This window comes from Lissotriton helveticus, chromosome 1_1 (genome assembly GCF_964261635.1).
Source record: "Lissotriton helveticus chromosome 1_1, aLisHel1.1, whole genome shotgun sequence".
NCBI classification, from domain to species: Eukaryota; Metazoa; Chordata; class Amphibia; order Caudata; family Salamandridae; genus Lissotriton; species Lissotriton helveticus.
The window spans coordinates 729,375,537-729,394,244 of record NC_136057.1 but is presented as its reverse complement, the minus strand read 5'-3'; the positions used below and the strand labels follow the sequence as shown (position 1 = coordinate 729,394,244).

At 40.5% G+C, this 18,708-nt stretch overlaps 1 protein-coding gene across 1 annotated transcript in view; it reads right to left on the bottom strand.

Annotated features, from left to right (window-relative positions):
* The window catches only part of EPYC (epiphycan), a 201,686-nt gene that overhangs the window by 13,480 nt on the left and 169,498 nt on the right, over nucleotides 1-18,708 (bottom strand). The window contains exon 5 of the mRNA XM_078674261.1: nucleotides 6,601-6,803. Coding sequence (XP_078530387.1) covers nucleotides 6,601-6,803 — 203 coding nt within the window. The remainder of the gene's footprint in view (nucleotides 1-6,600; nucleotides 6,804-18,708) is intronic.

Genomic DNA, 18,708 nt, shown 5'->3' with positions numbered 1-18,708 from the left:
CGTTTCCTGGAAAAAACAGCTGAATCTGCTGTCGGATGTTTCCTGCCACATATAGGCAAGTTTTTAAATCAAAATGCGGCTGCTTAAGCTTGATATGGTACAATTAGTCTCCCCCTCACTTGTGGCCGCCATTTTGTTTTATTTTCTCTCACTACGCAGCATGTTTCTTCCTTTTTCTCCTCGCTGTTACCTCGGTGCTCCACCTATATGGCCTCCCTGTGCTACAACTTGGCCTGGATCTCGTGTTTCTCCCTTGGCTATTTCTATTTTAGTTTTTAAGCTGCCATTTGTGTCTCGGCTGTGTTGCATGTTAATTACTTCAGGTTTTCATCTGCAACAGAGGTTTATACTCCACCAGTGCTATGTTTTCAAGTTTTTCAGCATACTTCTTTTATGGCTGGCATTGATTATATGCTATTTGGCATTTCATTCCGCTGATGTCTCTTGTGTTTTCAACTTGCTTATTTTGGCTCCTCTTTTCAACGCCATTTTGCCTCAGTCTTAATTGATTCCTTAATTTTCTGTAAGAAAATGGTTTGACTGATTGCTGCTCTGCACTGACTTTTTCTCTGGCAATAATATTTTGTCTCGCTGGCAATTGGCTCCAATTTTTGCCTTTTCCATTTGGCTCCTTGCTTCATCGCCTCGAGGTTTACTCCATCAACATGGAACCTTCTCACTCATCTAAAGCCCACGGCACTGCCTCTGGTAATCGTAAAGATTCTGCCGCATCTGGTAAACATCTCAAAAAAGATCCTCCATTCTATTCTATTCTATGGTCTTGGTAAAGCGCAAACAGCTGCCCCAGCGAAGAGGCGTCCCGGCGCTGATGAGGACCACAGGCCCCAGCCTGAGCTAGAAAAGGAGGGAAGAATCTCAAAATCTCAGCTTCCTGTCACACTAGAGGATATTATGGAGGAACTACGTCTCATTTGTCCATTCATGACAGATACGGCCACAAATCTTCAGCGGCTGGATGATAAGTGCTCTAGTTTGGATATGACACTCACAGACGTCGAGCAAAAGGTTAGCGATGCTCAAGATGTTGCAGCCAAGGTTGCTAGCCTTACAAAAGAGATTGATCAGCTTACGAAAACTTCGTAAGATTTGGAAAACCGCAATAGACGCAATAACCTGCGTATTTATGGTATTCCGGAAAGTTCTGAAGGGTCTGACATTAACCAATTTCTGAAGACTCAAGTCCTTCCAATTACTGGCCTTCCTAAGCATATGGATGTTAATATTCAAAGAGCTCATCATCTTGGACCAAAGTCTCCATCTACTACTTCTAAACCCAGAGGTATTATCGCCTACTTCCTCCTCTACTCTGACCTCATGACAATTCTCCATTGTGCTAAGCAACATAAACAGCTGATATGGTCTGGTCATAAAGTATTTCTCTCACAAGATGTTTCTAAACTAACGGCTGCTCGACGGAAAGAATTCCTGGACTTGAGACCAGCGCTTCGATCGATGAATGCTCGATATGGTTTGATCCATCCTTGTTTTTTCAAAATGACTTATAAAGAAAGAACTTTCAGCTTTGATGATCCTGCTGACCTTCACAAATTCATCCATACTCAAAAGGGAGAACTCATGGAACTTAGCAAACCTTAGTTGTTTTGTTGCTTGTTCAACTTTTTGTCTTGATAACGTTTTCTTTGTTTATTGCTGTAATAATTTATTTGTTCTCTTCTTTTTGTTTCACAGGCCTTCTTCTTGCAGTTTAGTTGTATACTCCTCCTGTTCACGTTACCCTGCTGTTTGTGCTCTGCTGCCCATTTTGCTGCCATCCCCTCCTAAGTGTTGGTAAGTCCCCTTCATATGTCTTATTTGGTTCACCTTTAGTCTTCGGACTTCTTCCCTCTTCATCTCGTTTGTTATATTTATTGCATTGGTGACCTGATTTCTGTCTTCGTCTCCTGCTTGGGCGATCGTCTGGTTTTTCGCTGCCCCCGCTCCCACTTCAATGTCTTCTGGTTCAGTGTTCTCCTTGACTAAAGCCACTTGGCTTTTTGTCATCTTTCTTTTGCCTTCACCTTTTGGGGGATTTTGTCTCCCTATTTTCTCCTTCTCTCTATTTTTCACTTCCTCTTTTTTTTCTTTCTTTACCTTTCCACTTTTTCTTCCTGGATGCCTTTCTTCTTATCATTTTATTTCTTTTCACTCAGGCACTCTTTTTCCTATTCAGTCTACTATACCTATACTTTATTTCCTTTTTTTAATTCCGCTTCTGATTCTCTATCGTCTTTTCAATTCACTCTTATCTTTTTTCCTATGGTGGTCATGGGCTTCAATGTCTCCCTTGCTAGTATTTCTCCAATCCTTTTATCTTTCTTACCTTTATTTCTTCTTTTTACGACTCTATTAATCCTCAATCCTTCCTCCCTATCTGTCCGCCTATTTTTCTGTAATTTCCAAAGATGAGTGGTCTCCGTGTCATTTCTTGGAATGTTAAAGGCATTCGCAACCCTGTTAAGAAACAACGGGTTCTGTCTCATTTAGCAAGATTAAAATGTCATGTTGCTTTGTTGCAAGAAACTCATCTTGCACTTAAAGATTTGCCTTCATTAAGTAAACAATGGGTGGGGGAAGCCTTTTGCTCCCCGTCAGTAAACAACAAAAATGGTGTTATTATTCTGTTACACAAATCATTATCTACCCAGTTGAAAAATGAGTTTTATGATACTAATGGTAGACGGTTGTTTTTGGATGTTATAGTTAATACTACAAATGTATCCTTCTGCAATGTTGATGGTCCTACTGGTGTAGATTTAACCTTTTGGAATGATTTCTCTATGCTTCTCTCCTCACATGCAAATGATGATTTAATTGTTGGTGGTGACTGTAATCAACTTATTGATCCCTTCTTAGATCGGAAATCTCAAGCTAGATATGTACCCAATAAAATGCAAAAATCCTTTTACAAAGCCATATCCTCTAGAGGCCTTATCGACTCCTGGAGGATCTCCCATCCGGATACATTAGAATTATCCTTTTTTTCTCCTGTACATGCATCACACTCTTGAATAGACTACATTTTTCTCTCACAACACACTTTCCAATTCATGACTAACTCTGAAATAGGTTCTATCCTTATCTCAGATCATGCCTCAGTTATCCTGGATATTGATTATCCCTCCTCCATCCCTACCACTCGGCGTTGGCGCTTTAACAATTCCCTTCTTCTAGATCCCCAGTTCACCGAACAATTTACTATCTTCCTGGACGAATTTTTTCACAATACTCTCCACTCCACATCTCAATTTCATTTTGTTTGGGATGATTTTAAGACAGCTGCTAGAGGCTATATTATCAATTTCATTTCTCGTAAAAAGAAAAAAGCTCTCTCTCAATCCTCACTTATTCTCAAACAAATAAAAGCGGTTGAGCATCTCTTTTTTACTACTAACTCTGCTGATGCACTTTCTTCTCTCATTAAAGCAAAAGTACAATATAACAAACACTCCTGGGATGCCGCTTGTAATAATCTCCTTAAATTTAATGCAAAAATGTATGGTGGGTGCAATAAAGCTGGTAAATCCCTTGCGAATTACCTTAAAAAAAGCAAAAATCTAAAATCGCTGTTATTACTGATGTCCACGGAAATCATCATTCTACTGATGATAAGATTCTTGATTGTTTTGTCCAATATTACTCCTCTCTATATACTCCTGAATCAACTTCTTCTTCTACTCAAATTGACTCCTTTTTTCAATCTATTCCTAAATCCCTGGATACTTGTATAGATCTCTCCTCCCTCGATGCTCCTATCTCTGAAAAAGAACTCCTTCATGCCATCACTCTTTTATCTAAAGATAAATCTCCTGGTCCGGATGACTTTACTGTCCGTTTCTATTTTCATTTTAAGAATGTTTTAATCCCACATTTATTGTCCTCGATTAATAATTTTCTTACCCTGGGGGAGTCTAAGGGTTCTTTCACTCAAGCGATGTTATGTTTACTCCCTAAGAAAGACAAGGATCTATCTCTTTGCAAAAATTATCGGCCCATTTCATTAATTAACACAGATTGTAAAATATATGCAAAAATTCTGGGTGTTCGATTAAACCTTTTTTAGAAACTATTCGGCGCTCTACATCTTATACTGGTTTTTTATATAAGAAGAATGATATTAAATTCACTGCATATGCTGATGATATTTTACTCTATATCTCTAACCCTCTCACTTCCTTACCTGCTCTCTTCTCTTTATTAAAAGAATATTCCTCAGTTTCAGGATATAAATTAAATATAGATAAATCTGAAGTATTACCCCTCAATAAATTCTGTCTTCCTCACATGTTTCGCGGTTCTGGTTTTGAATGGAATCCTAAAAGCATTAAATGTTTGGGCATCCTTTACACCAATATTATCAAAGAAACCATTAAAATTAACCACAAAGATATTCTTATAAAGTGTTCCTCACTAATTGATCGATGGTCTCCTTTATTTCTTTCTTGGTGGGGAAGATTGGCAACCATTAAAATGATGCTTCTCCCTATTGTTAATTTTTATCTTTCAATGCTACCCATTTCTCTTCCCCTTTAGTTTTTTTCACTTATACATCGCACACTCTCATCAAATTCTTATGGAATAATCGTAAATCCAGGGTCTCTCTTTCTCGCCTCCAACAACCAAAGAGTTGGGTGGGGTCAATTTTCCCAATTTGTCTCGCTTTCATTCTGCTTTTACACTAAAGCAAATAAGGCCTTTTTTAGCAAATTCCTCCTCTCTTCCTGTGACAGCTTGGAGTACAATAGAACTGGATCAACTTTCTTATTTCTCTTTTCTCACAGCCACTCGCTCAACTCAAACACCCAAAAGTTTTCTTACACCCACCTTCAAACATTCAAAAGCACTTGCCTTGTTCATTTTTTGCTCTTTTCTCTCACAGGCGCAGTTACATTCTCTTACTCCAAATTGGTATAATCAATCTCTAAAGATTAATAATAAAGCACTCTTTTGGAAAGAATGGATTGATAAAGGCATTATCCTTTCTGATTCTCTTCTCAAGGAATATTCTTTGCGGGATTTTTCTGATATTCGTACTTCCTTTACTTTATCCAATATATATTCCTCTCAATTTTCTTTATTTAAACTTGCCCTGACCTCTTTTATCTCCCAATGTAGTTACTTATCCACAATTGCTCCATCAGATTCCCCTTCACCAGATTTCACTATTCCCCTCAAAGCTGCTGTTATTTACAAAATGCTTTCCCATTCCACTTTAGATCGACTCAAATCTAAACTTGAGCTTACTTGGGAAAGGGATTTATCACAAGAATTCTCCTTTCCAATTTGGGACTTCAGTTGGTCTAAAATACACACTGTTTCTCGTTCAGCTAGTACCCCTCATGATTTTTTTGATTTTTTTATAATCAACTCTTCCTTACCCCTGCTGATTTATTTAAATTCAATACCTCCGAATCTAAGAAGTGTTGGTCCTGTTCTTGTACTGATAGTGATTTTTTTTCATGTTTTTCCAATGCCCATTGGTTAAATCCCTTTGGTCTCATATATGGTCTAAGCTTAATGATATTTTGTGTTCCAATCACCCCTTTGATATTGTTCATATTTTTCTGGGTGTCTCATCCCCCATTTGGAATGTTCCATGCAATGTACGTAAATGTATAGATCTGTATATAGCTATTTCCTTGCAGGTCATCACTACGAACTGGAAGAATACATCGAATATCTTATACAATGCCTGGTGGAATCTGTTATGCCATCATCATAGACTGGATCGTGCTTTTGCTACCACTACTCCCCTTTTGTTAAAAAAAGATCTGTTATGGCTACCTTTAACCAACTTCCTTTCTAAACATGTTCCTTAAGTTTTACTAATAATATGTGAATTGTTTGCCTTTTTCTTTTCTGCTCCTCCCCCTTTCTCTCTCTTTTCCCTTTTTCTTTCGTCCTCCCTGTTCTTCTCATCTTAAAAATACCTTTAAAAGCACCTTCCCTTGATATATTTCCTAATTTTTCACTTTTTGAGATTTTTTGGGGTTCTCCCATTATATTGTGTAACCTTTTGATTTACTTTCATTGCTATTTGAATTGTAATGATGTTCTACTTGGTTTACCTGATTCAATAAAGCTTTCTAAACTTAAAGAACTAGACCGTAACACAAAAACCTCCTTTACAGCTGTCATTTCTTTTCATCTCATGGGTCTGGAAAAAATATATTTTTTAATCTGTGTCCATAATATTGCTAAGTACATAAGCATCAATTCATCAAAATGCCTTGGCTAACGTAAGTGGCATTACATAGCATTCAATTTTCACTGATATCTGAGGGTTGACCTCTTATTACCCCTACATTCTACTATTTTCTTCTGAGAAGCTAGGGAACAACAAAAGGAAAACAATTCTGAAAGGAAACTGTTCATCAGAGATAAGCTTTACCTCTGTTCTTGGAATGCATTCATGGACTCCGAAATCATGAGTTGTCAAACCAGTGCTAAAGGTAATTAACAGCACCTAATGAGCAGTAGTTGCTAGACATGGTTTATCATAATTGAAGTCCATGAATGAGATATTAAAGGACTCTGGTCTGCTAAATAAAACCCCAACATTTTGAATTGCTAAGAACTTACCTTAAATGCTTCTTCTTTAATTCCTTTTCGGCCAAGCCTGTTGTGGCTGACATCAATAAATGTCATGGTGTGAGGCAATTCTGGGAGCTGCCGTATCCTGTTTTCTCTTAACACCAGCTCCTCAAGATTGGGAAGTCCTCTAAAAGCATCTTCATCAATGTCAGTTATAACATTGGATGTCAAATCAATCTTTTTCAGATTGTCTGTCGGAAAGATGGCAAATTACTTGTAAAAATCTACAATTTCTTACTAAATATAAAAAAGTGACATTAGACAAGTTTTCATTTTATAAAGCAGAAATACAACCAAAAACTGATTTCATTTATTTTCCGATCTGCATCAAATGTAATATTTGTCATGGAACTTGTCTTCCTAAAATGTGACTTCAACTATGGAGAAAAACACAAAGAGTGACACCAGTACAGTGTTTCTTCCCGTGCCAGTTTAGAGGCAGAAAAACGGAAATTGTAGGTTTGAGGTTCGGACAAAATGCAATTAACACCCACAAACTGAAATTAATTTGGCAGGTAATTTTCCACATATGAGTCAAATGCAAAGATTACTTCAGCTAAAGGCAGAATTCAATGTCTTTCTTGAATAGGAATGGAAAACCTTCACATTCTATTGTGGTGTATGAGGAGAGTTACTTCACAGTAAAATATTTAACCTGTGATTGAAAAAAAATTGGCAAATATGAAAATGTGCATTGCAGCGATTTGATAAGGGAGAATACAACTTTGTTTAAAATTCAAATCAGATCATCTTGAGAAGTATGCATACACATGGAAATCTACAACATTCAAACATTTTCAAGAGTAGCCATGGGATCTCTATGATTCTCCCAAAAGACAGAAATATATTCCAGACATTGGAAGCATGCCTAGACGGACCATCCAGGTCACCAAGGAACCCAACTGAGGCTGTAGGCATATAAGCTGGTGAATTGCCAGTATTTCTCGTTCTTTTGGCATCTATTCTGGCATGGCTGTTGCTTTCTTTGAAGCAGCACATTTCTGTGGAAGATTGATAAGCCGGGCTGCAACCTTGCACCCCGCTCCCACCTCCCAGCTGACCCTCCCTCCCACAGGAAAGGTTAAGTCGATCTCACTGACCACAGCGCTGTGACCCTCCTGACTCCGTCGGTAGCGGTCGCTCCCCTCGCTCCCCTGGCTCCCTGGCTCCTGCTGGTATCGTAGCGCTTCATTTGTTACATTGACTGTTGCTGATATCATAGCGCTTCATTCATTACATTGACTGGTGCATTACTTTCGACTGAGCTCCGTCCTGATCATTTAAATTTGCCGCTTTGCCTAATTACAGCATAACGCTTCTGTGTGTGCATATTGTAGCGCTTGTGTGCCAGCGTAGCGCTTTTTCAGGCTCGCATTGTGTTTCCTCTGTTTTATCTGTGCGTGAACGTGCCTGCGCCCCTGCCCACCCCAACCTCGTCCAGTTTCCTTCCGTGATTGCTGCCATCTTGTTGTTGTTTAGCCTTACAGCCCGCCCCTCCACCCCGCTCCCACCTCCCAGCTGACCCTCCCTCGCCCCGCCCCCCCCACCATCCACATATGACAAATGCTCGTGCGCGCAGCGTTCACGCGCAGCGGACGCGCCCAATCCGCGCCGAAGGTGCGCCAAAGGTAAGCCCGTCTGCGCCCGTCCGCGCCTGGACCGCGCCCAGCGCCAGACCCCCTGCCCCTCGCGCTGCCCAGCCCCCCCGCGTTACCTACGATGCCGCCACCCTACTAGCCCTTAACCCCGGTCGCGCCCCCAACTGCGTCCAAGCCGCTCCTGGACGCACCCATGGACCGTTCTCCTGCCTTTCCTGCAAATTTAGCGGCACCGACAACTTCTCCTCTACGACCATAACACAGATTCCCGACCCCAACCACCTAGAATGCATCCTTCTCAACACCCGCTCGGTCCACAGACACGCCATTGACCTATGGAACCTACTAGACACCATCTCTCCTGACGTCGCCTTCCTAACGGAAACATGGATGAACGCTTCCTCCGCCCCTGACATCGCCATCGCTATCCCTGATGACTACAAGATCACACGCAAGGACCGCACCGACCATACAGGAGGTGGAATCGCTATCGTCCATAAGAAATCAATCCGCATCTCAACCAGCTCTGACGCCAACCTCGCTAACTCCGAACACCTTCACTTCCAGATCCACATCGACCCCAAGACCACACTCCGAGGCACCCTCCTCTACAGACCACCAGGACCCCGCGCAAAATTCAGTGAAGACATCACGGACTTCATCACCCCACACGCGCTCCCCTCCAAAGACTACATCCTTCTGGGAGACCTCAACTTCCACCTTGAAAAGATCAACGACCGCAACACCACCACCCTCTTGGACAACCTCGCCAACCTCGGACTTAAACAACTGGTCACTTCCCCCACCCACATCGCAGGTCACACTCTCGACCCCATCTTCACCTCCAGCAACCATGTCTCCTTCAGCCACACTACGGATCTCCTCTGGACTGACCACAGCTGCGTTCACTTCACCTACAACAAGCCAAAACCCATCATCCACCTCCAACCAACTCTACAAAGAAACTGGAACAAAATCACCACGGAGCAGATCTCCACATCGCTCCTTCAAACCTCCCCAGCCCTCTCTTCGAACGCCAACGAAGCCGCCTCCAACCTCACCCTTTGGTTATCCAACACCGCCGACACCTTAGCACCACTGAAAAAACGTCAACACAAACTTGGCATCAAGAAGGCCTCATGGTTTAACGATGACCTCAAGAAGTCCAAGAAACTGTGCCGCTCCCTTGAAAAGGCCTGGAAAAAAGACCCATCCACCAGCAACAAGGACGCCTTCAAAAGCGCCATCCGTACTCACCACCAACTGATCCGAAAAGCCAAGAAAACAGCATTCAAGGATCGACTTGACAACAACGCCCACAACAGCAAGGAACTTTTCAACATCGTCAAGGAATTTTCCAACCCCTCGGCCAACTCCAACGACATCACCCCCTCTCAAACCCTCTGCGATTCCCTAGCCTCTTTTTTCCACAACAAGATTGCTGACATCCACAACAGCTTTGACAACCAACCCGGAAGCCAACCCACCCTACCATCAGCTGACCATCTTCCCCCCGTTAACACCCTTAACGCCTGGAACCCAATCTCCACTGAGGACACCATCCGCCTGATGAATTCCATCCACTCTGGATCCCCCACAGACCCATGCCCTCACCACATCTTCAACAAAGCAGTCTCCGTCATAGCTTCGCACCTCCGAGACGTCATCAACTGCTCCCTCAACTCCGCTACCTTCCCAGAAGACTGGAAACACGCTGAACTCACCGCCCTTCTGAAAAAACCAACAGCAGACCCCACCGAACTCAAAAACTACCGCCCCATCTCGCTTCTTCCATTCCCGGCCAAAGTCATCGAGAAAGCTGTCAACAACCAGCTCGCCGCCTTCCTCGAAGCCAACAAATCACTCGACCCCTCACAATCTGGCTTCCGAGCCAAACACAGCACTGAGACCGCCCTCATCGCAGCAACAGACGACATTCGAACTCTATTGGACAATGGAGACACAGTCGCCCTCATCCTCCTCGACCTCTCTGCAGCCTTCGACACAGTCTGCCACAGCACCCTTTTACAACGCCTCAGAAACATCGGAATCCAAGGAAAGGCACTGGAATGGATCACCTCGTTCCTCACCGGAAGAACCCAGAGAGTCCGCCTCCCACCGTTCAAATCCGAGGCCTCTGAAATCATCTGCGGCGTACCACAAGGATCCTCACTCAGTCCCACCCTCTTCAACGTATACATGAGCCCCCTCGCGGCCATCGCCCGCCAACACAACCTCAACATCATCTCTTACGCGGATGACACTCAACTGATCCTATCTCTCACCAAGGACCCCAGCACCGCCAAAACTAACCTACACGAAGGAATGAAAGAAGTCGCCAAATGGATGAAACAAAGCCGTCTGAAACTGAACTCTGACAAAACAGAAGTCCTCATCTTAGGTAAATCCCCCTCTGCATGGGACGACTCCTGGTGGCCGGAAGCCCTCGGAAATGCACCCATCCCGACAGACCACGCACGGAACCTTGGCGTCATCCTGGATTCTTCACTCTCAATGAACAGACAAGTCAGCGCCGTATCCTCTTCCTGCTTTAACATTCTTCGCATGCTCAGAAAAACATTTCGCTGGATCCCCTCCGAAACAAGGAAAACAGTCACCCACGCTCTAGTCACGAGCCGACTGGACTACGGAAACACCCTCTACGCAGGTACCACCGCTAAACTCCAGAAGAAACTACAACGAATCCAAAACGCCTCAGCCAGGCTCATATTAGACATCCCACGCAACGAACACATCTCTGGTCACCTTAAAAACCTCCACTGGCTACCCGTCAATAAGAGGATTACTTTCCGACTGCTTACCCACGCACACAAATCACTCTACGACATCGGACCAGATTGCCTCAACTCTCGACTGTCCTTCTACACCCCCTCCCGCCAACTTCGCTCTTCCAGCCAAGCCTTCGCCACTGTACCTCGCATCAACAAGACCACCATGGGAGGCAGATCCTTCTCATACCTGGCTGCCAAAACATGGAACTCACTCCCCGCTTACCTTCGCCTCACCCAGAATCACCTAGCGTTCAGAAAGCAGCTTAAAACGTGGATATTTGACAAATAATCCTCCTCCCCTTCCTAAGCGCCTTGAAACCCTCTGGGTATGTAGTGCGCTATATAAATTTTATGACTTGACTTGACTTGACTTGCTGTTTTAAAATCTCAAATAGGGAGTGTAAGACTGATAACTACATCTTTCTTTAAAAGATAAATCAGCTTCATTAGATAACAATCGTAAATAATGTTCTCTTGTGTACTTACATGCTGTGTTCTTAGGGTCCGAATGAGTGTACTAACACTGTGTCAAACAGACTAATCTCTGTTTCTGCATTTATTTTCATAACACATTCAGATGGTTTTCACGTTTTACAAAGAGTACTAGGTTAAACAGAAGGAGGACCACTGATAGCAGACCCTCAGAAAAAAAAAAAAATTTCTGTTGACTGGATGAATTATAGCAGAGGTAATTAAGCAAATACAACCAGATGTGTTTTATTTATGTGAATCTATATGGGCACAATGTTATTTCATCAATACAAAAATAGTATTCTTCATTTGCCCACCAATGATTTTCAGTAAGCTGAGAATACATGATAGGACACCAACACCCTTACCTAGTAGACTGTGTAACTTAACAATTTGCAGAGGCACAGGATGCCTTGATCGCTGGCTACCACAACACTCTGGTAATCATCATTTCCCCTTATTACATTTAATACATTTCTCACTAGAGGAAAATGTGAAATTTCCAGAAATTTCTTATTTTGCAAATCGTTGAGTTTTTCTTTAGTTTTCAGAATTTAGGACCAGACATACAATATTTGTTTAGGTCGCAAGTGGCCCGGTTCGCAGAATCTGGCCATATGCGACTGGAAAAATAAATTTTTCTATGTACCAAACCCTATCTTGCAATTAGGTAACCTTTAACCGAAATGCAAAACTGACTTGTGATTGGGTAGTAGGAAGGGGAGTGTTTAGGGTGTCCCTTTCTAAAAGGGACTCACAGCGGTATGTGTGAATGTTTTGCAACTGAAATTCACATGTTATCACCTACTTCAAGTAGCTGGTAACCCATTCGCAAATGGGAAGTGGTCCCCAAGAAACCCCTGGCCCTTTGTGAATGTTTGTAAAAACATTTTTTAAGAGAAGGCAGTGGGCCCATGGCCCACTGCCTGCTGTCAAATAGTTAAACGCAATCTTTTCACTTTTCTTTTTGAAATGCATCATGTTTTCCGTTAAGGAAAAAAAACTGCATTTGAAAAAAACATTGCTTTATTTCAAAGTAATCACAGACAGGGTGGTCAGCTGACTCCAGAAGTACACCATCCATGTGACTTTTGCGATTCCCAAAGGGTCGCAATCTAAGACCTACCTAATGAATAGTATTGAACGAAGGTCTTTCTGAGACACACAGGGAATCGCTTAGTGTGTGACACACACATTGGTACATCGCTGTTGGCAGTCACCTATTATCGGGTTGCAAAAATGGGCTAATAGTTAATCACGATCCATCGATATTGTACATCTGGCCCTTAGGATGAAAATGGCTTCTGGCACCAAAGAGTGTCTTACAGCTGCGACAAGGCGCAATACTTAGGAGAAAAAAAATGCAAGAAAGGAAGTTAAAAAGTGTCAATTGAGTAAATCATATTTAACAGAAGCCATATAGCCTTATATGACAACTATAGTATCAAAACCAACACTTTCTTCAAACAAAAAACATTATGAATCCTAGAACAGTCACAGTGAAATAGTGTTGCATCCCTCAGCAGCCATTTTATGTTTTGTGTTTCAGAAAATAGTAGAATGCAAGGTTCATCTTTACCACCATTTTGATTTGAGATCAGCTTGATCGGAGATTTATATATGAGTAGTAATGTAGGTATCAGTCTTAAATTACAAAACAAATTTGCTCCTTTTCACAATAAAACATGAAACTGTCATTTGGAGCTCAAACAATAGAAGTGATTGTCAAAGTTAATGGTGCTCTTAACTTATTTAGGAAAAATCTGAATCCGCTTGCTGGGATTCAAGGCTGTGAAAATAAACAAATGTCATAATTATGCACAGAGGACTCCTTTAGAAACTCACTATAGTGAGCTGATCTTCACTTTCAGTAAAGTGCATGATGAGGAAAGCTCAAATATTGATGTCAAGGAGTGGTGTTGTATTCCTTCGGAGTCAGGAAAAAAAGATATAGAGTATTGTTTCTCTGTCAGTATTATTTTGTTCAGTGCCCCATCCCCGTACACTACAAGCAAATGTGGATGAAACAGTATCTGTAGTGCTAAATGTCTGAGAAAGCAACCCTTGTAAAACGTGAGTGGCATATCACATGTTTAAATATCAGAAGTGGATATTTATCTGGCACCCCGACATATAATACATCAGCTTTGCTATTTACCCAGAGGCCGACAAAACTGTAAATCTCTGCTATTTTGCAAGTGGACAGCTAAAGATCTTAGATTTCACTATTTATCCCACGTCAGCCTAAAGAATAGAGTTAATGTACTATTTGTCTAGTGGCCTTAATAATAATGTAAATGAGTTTTTTTTTATATAGCTGGACATGAAAAAAGGGGATTCCAGACAAAAGTAGTGTAGGGGCCATCTAGCAATGGGGATACTGCATGTATGTAGCGTTAGACAATAGAACCGCCTAAACATATTAGCAGTAACTATATTTAAACACCAACCTAAATAGTAATAAATATAAACATATATACACATATATACACATATATATATGTGCGTATATATATATATATATATATATATATATATATATATATATATATATATATATATATATCCACAACAATCTTCACAACCTCCTGGACGGCGAAATGAAGAGACGGACCCCACGGCTTCAGGTTAGGCAATGTTTTATTTCCTACAACCTCTCAACGATAACGTGTTTCAAGCATCAAGTGCTCTTGATCACACCTCATCATATATATATATATATAAATATATATATCCACAGGAAACACCTCCGATTAGGGAGCCACCGACCCTGCAGGTCGGCCTCTTCAAGACGGGCACGGAGACGCCTGGCAATTCCATACACCATGAAGAAACACGCAAGAGGCCCATTTCAGGAGACAGAGAGCCTTTAATTTGAGATTACAGCACAGCGTTCCTGTAGTCCCAACTAGTTTCGGCCTTGTTCACGGGCAGGAAGTCTCACCAAGTGCATCTGTGCCTGCATATTTATAACGTCTCTAATCACATGACTGACTATGGCATGCCCTTCCCAGAGTGCATCATTCCATTCAGGTGAGTGTTATTCAAACAGTTCTCATTTTGCTGTCAGTAAATAACACACTGTTCAGCTCCCTGATGCACTCGTTTTTAAATAAATCCAAATGGAAGCCACTCAGCTGATAGCATAATGCTGGGTGTCAAATTCTCGTTTTGCCAGCTCCTGTCCCCTGAACGATTGGAAGGGGAATCATCCCCAACCAAATCCCTTTCAGCGCTGCCGGAAAATAACAAGTATCAAAAATCAGCAAAAAGATCAAAGAAAGTAAGTACACATAAATTAATGAAAAACTATAAACTCACCCAAATAGCGAGCAAAAATAAATCTTGTGACCTCAACCTCTACATACTACCAACAAATTAACATTTAAAATCAAACTTACATTTTGTTTTCATCCAGCAGAAAAGAAAGCACCTGCTCCATATTGGAACACACCACATTAAAGCTGCAAAACTGTGTGAAACATCTAAACAGAACATACAAGTATACAAAATAGAAGTAGCTGCATATTCTTTACATGTAAATAACAAATGTACACACCTTACAAACCTTAAAATATTGTATAACGTTATACTAATGCACTACTTTCAGCTACAATTACAGAGACAGCAAAGTATATCACTTCACAGAAAGAAATGCTGTTACTAAATGACCAGGGCTACACTTCCAGAAAAGAAAGTGCATCCCCAGAAAATATGAACTGGAAATGTACTAAATATTATTATAATTCATGCTATGGTTGGGACAGCAACAAAAGATGATGTTGTAATTAATGTAAGACAGCACAATCACCCCCAAATGTGAAAGAAATTGAAGTAAGGGAGATGTTATAAGATATAAGAGAGGCATGCACTAGCTTGCAGGAATCCACAACCAAAATCCTTAAAGTTAGATGTCCTAAAGTCCCCAATCACATAACAGGACATCTACCACCTATATCCACTGTTAAATGTTTAATTGCACAAACTTAAAAAGCTTTTAGCAATACCCTACCTGCCCCTAGAAAACACCAAGACATATACTTACCTGGACATTTCACAGTTATAGATAATTAAGAACCTTTCCTTTTACATTAATGTGTATTTTATTTACTACTGAAACTTCCAATAAAAACCTATTTGAATTAAAAAAAACCTAAGTAATGAGAAACAAATCCTAATATTCTCTACAGCAGATAACTTAATCAAACTTAGACATTGTTAAACATGGATGATGGATGGGACCTTCAAAATGTGTCCCAATCCGTTCACTTGGATATACACCATATGTGGTGAATATCAAAACATAAATATACCTTTGTAATATGCCCAACTACCAAATATTCAAAGCTGCAATTACTATGACCATGTAAATTATATATAAAACATGAAACAGATAACTATTACCCTACAAAAAATTATCATAGACTTTGACCAAACCATTATTCAAACCATTCCACAAATTTAATTTCCCATACACATACAAGGTTGTTACTGTCATTTCAATCAAAGGAAAATGAGATACCTTAAAAAATCTGCACTGAGGGCCCGATTACGATGTTGGGTGGACTGTAACCGACCGACCACTGGTTGCAGTCCACCTGACATCTGACATTGCAGTCTGCCCGCTCCCTCATAATGCGGAGGAATTGGGCGAGGGACCATCCACCGTGCTTCCGACAGGCTTGAGGAGCCCATATGTGTGTCAGAAAACACCATAACCCCTAATGACGGCGGAGCCAGGTTCGACTACGCCATCGGCATTTCTGACAGCCCTTTCATGTCAGCCTTTCTGACATAGACAGGCTGTCTGTAAGTGTTTTGGGGGGCCCCTAGCACAGCCACCTTGCCCACTGGTCCTCCGCTGTGGGGGCTGTGCCAACTAAATACCCCTGCGCCGTCAGGTGCCTGCCACAAGGTGCAGGGATATTTCCAAATATGGATTTTATAATGGAAGCTTGTGCTTCTGGCCTTTTCCACCTGCTGAGCAGGCTTCGATTGTAAAATGCATGTTTGCGACCCTCTATGGGTGGTCGCATCGTAATACTGATGTTGGAACTGCTGACCTAAGGTCGGGCAGTTTACGAGCACTACAGTATGCTTCACGACATCGTAATCAGGCCCTAACGTGTAGAATTTGCCTTTGAAATAAAGAGCAAAATGATAGCACTACCCTCTGTCTCGGTCACCGAGTTAGCCAACCACTACCATTTACTTTTAGAAAACCCTTTCTACTGACATCTTAGTCATATAATGGACTATTTCGAAGATATTTGGCAATTCTCCAGACACAGACGCCAACCCAAATTCTAAATACCCTGGTGAAATGTCTATGACAGCACCTTGGCACAGGAAGCCAAAAAAAACATGCAGTGGAAGGATTGGTATAGTGCCTTCCAATTCACAATAGGCCGAACCCAACCTACACTCTACAAATTTATTGAAGCATTACAAAAAAAGCAAAGCTACCAAGAACTACAAATGAAATTAATCAACCTGTTAGCCAAATTGGCCCTAAATGTGGCAAACAAACCAAAAGAATGTACGATATGCTACATTTTAAAGTAAAACTTTTCATAAATAATAAAGGAGTTGATTATTGAAAAATCATAGCCCGATGGGTATTAAAAAATGAATAGCAACCTACCAAAGCCAGAATAATTCTAAACAACTTGAAAAGTATTTTTTATTCAGATTAATAAATATAATAGTGTATTACACTATTTAAAAAAGTTTTAAAATTCCAGTGTTAAGGAAGACTGATATAACTAATTTATATATACATTTTTTAAACAAAATTTAACCATCACCAACCAAGAAAGTTCAAAGCAAACTCAATCCATAACATAAAACATTTACAACACAAAAACTAAACAATTCCACATATCAATCAGATATTTGCACAATCAATATGAGATCATGTTTCCCACACAAAATACAATAAATAAATAACACTCACTGTTCTTTAGCTGCAGGTCTTTCTATGTACCCATGTAATAAATAATAGAAATCCACCAAAAATGGTAATAATATTGTCCAAAAAGTCCCCAAAACATTCGAAAATAAAATGAATCCAATAGAAATCCCTTGAAACAATCCCAAGTATCTCGGAACCATAAAGAACTCAAAAAAGCGTTAAAAAAGTAAGACCCATGGAAACTCCCAAAAAGTAGTTCAAACTAAAAAGCATTGGTTTATTATAAACCAATAATGATTTCATAAAAAAAAAAAAATGAGCTCCCAATGCCCATAGTACAGGTTCTTAGACAAAAACCTCAAAGTGCATTAAAAAACAAGTCTGCAAAATACATTATATTCTCATGAATACGTATGAATACCAGTTAATCATCAAAATATAACTAATAAAACACAATGTAATATACTGATACATAACAAAAATAGTGTGTGGGTCCGGGAAAATATACTAAAAATACACAAAAACAGACTAAAAAGTAGAAGGTAGCAGAAAAACAACATAGTCGATAATGAAACAAAAATAGACTATCTCCCCATAGAAATGATTGGGATATTTTGGAAAAATGTTAGATAAATGTATATATAACATGTAAACAGTTATTAAAAATGTCAAATTCAGCACAAAATGTGATAAAATGTTAAAACACTGTCAAGTATAACTTAAATAGCAGTATAAGATATGTACAATTATTTAATTTATACTGGAAAAAAATGTTAAAATAACGTTGAAAATATGTATATAAAAAAACTTTGAGAAATGTGAAATCTTTTAAACAATGGAAAATAACAGTTGAAAATATATAACATAAAAGTATTTAAAAGTATTTTGCATGCTGTTTTATTAATAACCCCTTCCATGCTCATGACGAGCCCAGCTCGTCATGAGGCACAGTGGAGCTGTTCTCATGACGAGCTGGGCTCGTCATAACTGCTGTGGTGCACCCACGCGCGATCAGTTCCCCGCCTGTGCAGGAGAATTAATCAGTGGGCGGGGTTGTCATGGGCCCAGCTCGTCATGAGCAAAGCTCTACTGTGACTCATGACAAGCTGGGCTCGTTATGAGCACCGCTGCAACGTTCCCGCCCCTCCCTACCCCCGCGCCGTGGGGGAATTTCCCCCTCGGCGTTGGTGTTAAAAAATAATTTTGAAACATTTATTTACTTTACTTTGTATAAATGTTTATTTTTAACTTGAAGATTTGAGGATTAAAAATAGAAAAATATGCAATAAATAAACTTTGAAAACATAAATACATTTTTATA